General features: G+C 34.1%; 1 protein-coding gene across 1 annotated transcript; it reads right to left on the reverse strand.

The window, feature by feature from the left end:
• Positions 1 to 6229: 6229 nt before the first annotated feature.
• LOC120007888 (transcription factor MYB41-like) lies at positions 6230 to 7691 on the reverse strand. Its single transcript, XM_038858364.1, has 3 exons — positions 7473 to 7691; positions 7228 to 7357; positions 6230 to 7139 (listed from the first exon to the last, which is right to left on the reverse strand). The coding sequence occupies exons 1-3, from the start codon at positions 7603 to 7605 to the stop codon at positions 6377 to 6379; spliced, it is 1026 nt and encodes a 341-aa protein (XP_038714292.1). The 5' UTR covers positions 7606 to 7691; the 3' UTR covers positions 6230 to 6376.

Here is a 7691-nt window from a genome sequence, read left to right on the forward strand (position 1 = left end):
TTGTATGGCTTCATTTGCCGTTTCTGAGATGGGAGCCGGGCGTGACAGCCACTTTTTAACTCCAACAAATAGCTTTCACAGATGACGCAAAGTAGTTTCATTGAATCTCCAATCAGATGGTCATGCACATTATTATTTTTTTCACGAAAGATAGTGGTTAGTGACTATCAACTTAGTAACTATTTTTGGATGTATTATGAAAATACTTACCCGTTAAAGAATGTTCGGTTCGACTCATAACTATATTTTTTAGGATGAATCCATCGCTGTAATCCCAATAAAATGCATGTCCTAGACAACTATCACCCAGACCAATATTCTCGTATTTAATTCCGAGTTAATCTTATGTAGTATAAAAGAAAATTCGAAGCTAATCTTTATCAGGGCATTATTAATTATTCCATTTGAGGAACAGGACAAACGAGTACACATTTCCATATACATACATATAGCTTCCAATCACAACAAACATAAATAAACTTGCTACTAATCAAGCTGCAATAATTCAAGCATAAAGTTCCTTTACAAAAAAAAGATTTACAAATCTCAAGCCTCCATTTAGCCCATTCTCTTTATTTTTCAGTTCAAATGTTGCTTTGGAGTTAGGTATGGCTGGGTCCTTTTGTTCCTTTGTTTGTGGCCTTGCATAATATTTTACAGGGATTAGGTTGGTGTAGTAAATCAAAGATTCAAACAAAGAGAAGATATTGCCATGACTTTGGTAATGGAGCTTGAAAAGCAATGTGAAAAAGGTTATAATCATAGTGTTGCAGTAGATTTTTATGTAGAAGAAATTTTCTGGTTTTTGGTTTAGTCGAGATAGTGGGAGGACAGGTGAAGGGAGACTGTGAAGTCCGAACTGCTTTGTCTGGACGTCCTCTTTCTTTGTTTTTTTTGTTTTGGTATCTGCCAGCGTGGTCCACTACTTCTTAAAAACACAGATTAATTATACACTCAGATGACTTTTTATTTAGGATGAGCTAGTATTTCAATCCGGTGATTATGTGCTGTAAACACGTGTGTTCGTCAACTAGATAACCAACACTTTAAGAAATAAATGCGGAATAAGTAAAGATAATCTAACACATAATTTTTACGAGAAAACCCAACGGAGAGAACATCTCGAGGATATGTAGCGACCAACTTTCGAAACAATCCAGTATAATGAACGAAGATTATAAATGATTTACTCAACCTCATTTAACATCTTTGTATATTATAGATCTAGCGTATGCTTGGAGTCCACCAAAGACTTGTGTTGTGTAGACCTTCACTTGGAATCCATCAACATGAACTAGCTCTCCACCACGAGCTCTTCACGGCTACGGTCTTCACTAGCTGTACCTCAAAATCCATCGAGGATTTTCACTTGACGATCTTATCAAGAATCCACCTACCTCAAACCAACTTTGGAGTCCTCCAAGGATCTTCGAGTGACCGTTTTCTAATTTGAAATCCACTTGAAAATCTCACAAGTGTTTATGGTGTTTTTCTCTCACACTCAAACCCTCCCTCACTCACTTATACATTTGATGTAACACTCAAGAATAGGAGAGAGTATAATATAAAAAAGAAACCCAAAATTTAATGAATGATCTTATATTTTTCCTCAATTGCTTCGATATTGATTTTAGATTTTTAATAATAGATAAAATAATACAATCATACTGTCTAAGATAAATCCATTATCCTTTGGTGAGATAATAATGATAAACCTGTAACTAAGGGATACGATGATAAAAACAATAATATTATCATGATTAAATTTATCAAGTGATAAATAAGAGAAAAGATTTATTTAGGATAAATATATTTCCTATCATTATCACTTAAAGAGATATTAACAAAAATAAATAGATGACCCTTATCTCAACAAATATATGTTTGGTGGTTTATCCAAATGACTAAGATAAGATCTATCTTATTTATCCACACAAGATAATTTAGACAACATATAAGTCATAGACAAAATTCAATCCATGTGACTAAATATAATCATGCATGAAACATAATAAGATCTGTGAAATCATATCCGACCAGAGTAACCTGTTTCATATTACTTCACTGCACCGAACAAAGTAACCTATTTCAGGTTACTTCACTGTAATCTCATAACAGGGTTAGATAAAAATCTGATTAACCATACAATTGTCATAATCAATAGGATTAAAAATCTTACAAGTTTGGGTAGCAGCACTGTCTATAATGGATATTGTCAATTAAGAAACTTTGGGTTAATGGCTGCTCCACTACAGGCACCCACTTCAATTAGCAAATTTAAGAATATAAAACTATTTGGAGAGTAGAATTATCAAAATTAGTAGTGCTAGATCGCTCATATAGTAGTAGTCCATGGGAGCTCAAGTCTCTTAAACAAAATTTTAAAATGTTTTAACTCTCAAAATACATGTTAGATTTAAAAAAAATTACATATTCAGAATCAGCACATAAAACTCTTTCTAATAAGATTCATTGTCGATGAGTTTTATATGGTAAATCTTAATTCCATTGTTTTTTGCAATGAAATTTATTAATTTCATTCTTTTTTTCAATGGAATTTCAAAAACCAACGAATTGAGAACTAAAACAATAAATTCTACACTGTACTTTAAAAACTAATAGAATCTATATTAAAATAATAAATTTTTGACAATAAATTATAAGATAAAAGAGTGAAAATAAAACTATTCAATTGAGTTAATCAATGAAATAAACTTGTTGGGCTCCCATAAGCAACCAAATTAATGTGCTACATGTCATTTTCGTTACAAAAAGGCCCCCATTCCCCCCGGACCGTTTTTTTTTTTTTTTTTGTTGAACCATTATCTTTGATTTGGGCCGGTTAGCCTTGAAGACAAGTGTAGCAAGTCTAATGGGTTAGACTATTTTGTGCTAGGTTTTGACTTTTCGTAATGATAGAGCCGAGCAACTAAATATCTTTGGGCTTTCACGACTAAAGGCTCATTGCTTCGAAGCTCTAGAGTCTACACTGGCATACGCATAAGTTACGATTTTGGGCCGACCACAAGAGCGCGACGGGCATGGGTGAGATCCATAATAGGCTTTTAGCCAACATTGATTATTTTTTGGGATTTTTGGAGGTCGGTACACTAAATTGTACTTAATTATAAAAAAGTGCAACTACTAAAACGTCCTTTTAAAAAAGTACATTGGAGACCAGCTTTTATCAAAATAACCTCAAATTTGATTTTCTCTCTCCACGAACCGCGATACAATAGTGATACTTTTAAACAGAATATCAAATTTAGTGTTCAATTTATATCTTTTGCTCATAAAATTATTACACAAATATTGGAATGTAAATTTGATTGCATTACATGTGTTTTGGTTCAATTGTATCATTTACTGGATTTTTTGTGTTGGTGATACTATAGTGATACATCTCTGTAACTGTAAATGTTTTTTCAGAACGAGCAAAAGAGGTACAAACCAAGAAAAAAAAAGTAATTAGGAAGATGAAGTATGCATACTGGTTCAATTGTATCATTTTAGTGGATTTTTGGTGTTGGTGATACTATAGTGATACATCTCTGCAGCTATAAATGTTTTTCCAGAACGAGCAAGAGAGGTAACCAAGAAAATAAAATCAAGAAAGGAAAAGTAATTAGGAAGAGGAAGTATGCATACTGATTCAATTGTATCATTTTAGTGGATTTTTGGTGTTGGTGATACTATAGTAATACTATAGTGATACATCTCTGCAACTGTAAATATTTTTCCAGAACGAGCAAGAGATGTACAAACCAGACAGAGCGAGGAATGAGAGAAGAGAGAACGAAGCACAGCCTGGATTGACCAATGAAGCATAGTCCAGATATGCCAAAAACGGAGACAATAGCAACTCGACGCAGTCGAGATCGAGCAACGAAGAAGAAGGCGATGAAGAGAGGAGAAGCTCGGCCAAAAACGAAGAAGAAGGCAACGAAGAACAATTCAGATCGAGAACCAGAAGAAGAAGAAAAATGAGAGAAAGAAGGAGATAGCTTTTAGTAGAGAAGAGTGAGAGAAAGAGGAGTTGGATAGTTGGAGGGAGAAGAAGAAGAAGGGTATTGTAGGTATAAACTAAAAAATATCTTAAGCCAGATGACTAAATTACCCTTAAATTGCACTTTTTATAATTTTAAAAAGACCCATGACAATTTTACAATTAAGTTGTTGAAAATGCTCTTAGTGGCAATTGTCTGTTATTTTTTTAATTTTTTTAAGTTCCATAATAATGATTTAATTGTTAGCTAAAATTATATTAGGACAGGAATAAACTACTAGCCTATTTGGTTAGGAGATAGTCTTCTCTCTTTGGCACGCGTGGTTTATTGGTTATTACGTACGTATATGGGTTTGCCCAATACACACTCGTAGGATAATGGCTACAGATTGTCATGTCATTAAAAAATAGACTATGAGCAACTAAAAGGCCGTCTTTAATGATGTGAAGCTAAAGCATTGAGGGAAAAGAGTGTTCAAGACACATGGTTTTAAACTTAAGAACTTAGTTTAATCTTGGGTAATGTAATTTTTGATCACTGAAAAAGTTAATCAAGTTTAACTCGGTCATTCAATTTGCAAACGTTCCAATTTAGATATCAAATTTTTTTAATTGTTTCACAGTATTCACACATATAGTTTTTAGGCCTTTTAGTTAGTCAAACATGCTGATGTGGTCTGACAAATTGATGACTTTGATATTTATTATATTTTTTAAAAAAATATAATGACAGAAAGAAAAATAAACAAAAAAATAAAAATAAAAATAAAACTCTCACACCCACCCACCGTGCGGCACCATAAAAAAAAACCCCCCCGTTCAATCTCGTCCTCCATTTTTAAAATTTGTTAATTTAGTCCTTCAATTATTGCATACTTATTCAGTGGTCATGGTCGTCAAAATAACCGGACAACTAAATGAACTACTTATAGAGAGACTTGATTAATTCTATTGTACTAAAAAAAGTTACACAAAATTAAAGTGAGCGAATAGTGATTACCTATGTCCTTTTGTTTCATGCATGCAAGTAAAGGACCTACCCCGTCTCTCACCCCCCCCCCCCCCTCTCTCTCTCTCTCTCTGTCTCTCTCTCTAACCCAACAATCTTGCAATTTCATACATAAAAACGTGCATCATCTTTTGCAAATTACACATGTACATTAATTATGTACTCTTTTCTGTCTAAATTTCAAGTCTAAACACATTGAAGATAGTGTTGACTCTGGTCACAGATTCGCACGGATTTGTTTTTCATGAGGCGATCGTCATTGGTATTTAGGATCGTGAAAACGCGTCTATAATGTGAGAAGAGTTGGACTTCATTAAATTATGTGGAAGATGTGAGATTTTGTAGTATGGACACACCAAATAAAGCTTATTTTGACATTTGAAAAGTGCATTTCGAACAGTACATGATAATAGGGGAAAAAATTCTCAAAAATTTTTGGAGCAATAATTATGTCATGCTTCGTTTATTTTATAAACACGTGAAGAAAAAGAAAGACTCCATCTTTTCTTCTCTTTCGAAGACCATATTCACAGCATCCAATCAACCCACATTGGCTCATTAGTCATTAGGCCTCCTCTTCTAGCAGAAGACAATCTAATTGCCTCAAAAATCATTAATTTCTTCGCGGGATAGAGAAATGGTTACACCTCATCTTCATAAAAATGTCAATCGGAAAAAGAAACTGAAATACGCAGCAGGTAGATTACTAATTGGTCAGCAAATTCAACTCGAGTCTTCTATGGTTTTGTCAATTTTCTCAAGCGAATATGATAGATTTATGTGAAAACAAGAGTGCACTTTTTAAGAGCTTTTTGAAAGACATGGTCCCATATATATGTGATCAATTGCTTTACGAATTTGGTTTGCGTGGACGATCAATAATAATAGGAATAAACGTAGACATGGGATCTTGACTAATATGATTATTGGTTGATTATTACTGTTGAAATTGCTAATACATCTCTTCCTTCTTTAATTAACCCATATACAAGATTAACAGTTGATCTGATCATCCTATTCCTACCCACTTTTTCTCAAACCGCCATTGACCTTTTCCTTGGCCTATTACACTTACAATGCAAGACACAATCTCCAGGATTCAAGAATGATCAATGTTTCCTTAATCTGATTAAATTCAATTGGTTTTGCAATCATCAATTCCTTAATTGTATGTTAATTTCATGGCATGATAATATTAAATTTTTTATAAATTTTAATACATAAAACAAATTACAAAAATAGAGTCAAAATCTGGCATAAACAACAACAAAAAGGAAGAAACAAGCTAGTGTTTCCATTTACAAACATAAACTACTAAGCAAACCAAAATAAGCTACTGCTAGCTCGTTCACATTCAGTACTTACATGAACTCATCAAAGTCAAAACCCTCTGGAATTTCAAACTTGAACATACTGCTATAGCTTTCTCTCTCATCCTCAGTACTGCTGCCATTGATGAATGTAGAGGATGAATTCATTGGAACTGGACTTGACAATGGCGTTGACATAACTGAATTCATCCCAAAATTACGGTTCCCATTATTCAATGCTTCAACATTCAAATTCTCCTCTACTTCAGGAATTGTAGGAATATTTGAGCTGCAGTATTGCATATAGCCACCTTGATTAGAAAGAATTGAATTTTCTTGCGAACTTGTGCAGCTCAAACTGTTTGTCATATTCATAAGTAACCCAGCTTCAACATTTGCTTGCATGATTGGTACTGTTTGATTCAAAAACGGACCACAAGAATTCGTCGGATCGCCATTTTTATTTTGCAGCTGACCTGTTTGTTGTAATGGGACTAATTGGTTTTGCTGTAAATACTGCAAAACCATTTCTGGGTTCTCTTGTTTTGGTGTAAGGAGAGTGTTAACTAGCCTTAACAGTTCTGGATTTAGGAGAGCTGGTTGAGTACTACCCAACAAGCTTGACACATTGAGAAGAGATGAGTTGCACAAAGTTTGGCTAAGAAGGGCAGATAGGTCTAGATAATCAAGGCGTGGAGCATGAGTCACAGGATCAATTCCATTCCTAAGAAGCCTTTTCCTTATGTGGGTGTTCCAGTAATTCTTGATTTCGTTGTCGGTCCTTCCTGGTAAGCGACCTGCTATGGCTGACCACCTAACATCGAACAAACAAATTATATATAAGGGTTGATTAATACCATTTTCATTTAGTTTCTAAAAGAAGAAATTAAGCAAAATCTTACTTGTTTCCCAAAATACTGTGTAATTGGATTATAGTCTCTTCTTCTTCGAACGAAAACCTTCCTCTTCTGATATCTGGCCTCAGGTAATTAGTCCATCTAAGGCGGCAACTCTTTCCACATCTTTGAAGCCCTAAAAAATCAAAAACATGGTTATTCATCAACTCTAATAATATATACACTTTCAAAAGGCCAAAAACCTTAAAAAATAGGAAAAAGAAGAGAAAAGAAAAGACGTATGTACGTACCAGCGTTTTTTGGGAGGGTGCGCCAGTTACCAGGCCCATGAATCTCAATATAACTGACAAGCTTAAGATCTTCTTCAGTAGTCCATGGACCCTTCTTCAGTCCATTTTTGTCACAACAAGGTGCTCTCCCCATTGATTTTATCTCTCTTGTATGAATATACCCTAAAGCTCGCTTAACAGCACTTTGCTGAGGCTATGAAGGAAAGAACCAAAAGTGAA

This window comes from Tripterygium wilfordii, chromosome 10, assembly GCF_013401445.1.
Source record: "Tripterygium wilfordii isolate XIE 37 chromosome 10, ASM1340144v1, whole genome shotgun sequence".
Classification (NCBI taxonomy): Eukaryota; Viridiplantae; Streptophyta; class Magnoliopsida; order Celastrales; family Celastraceae; genus Tripterygium; species Tripterygium wilfordii.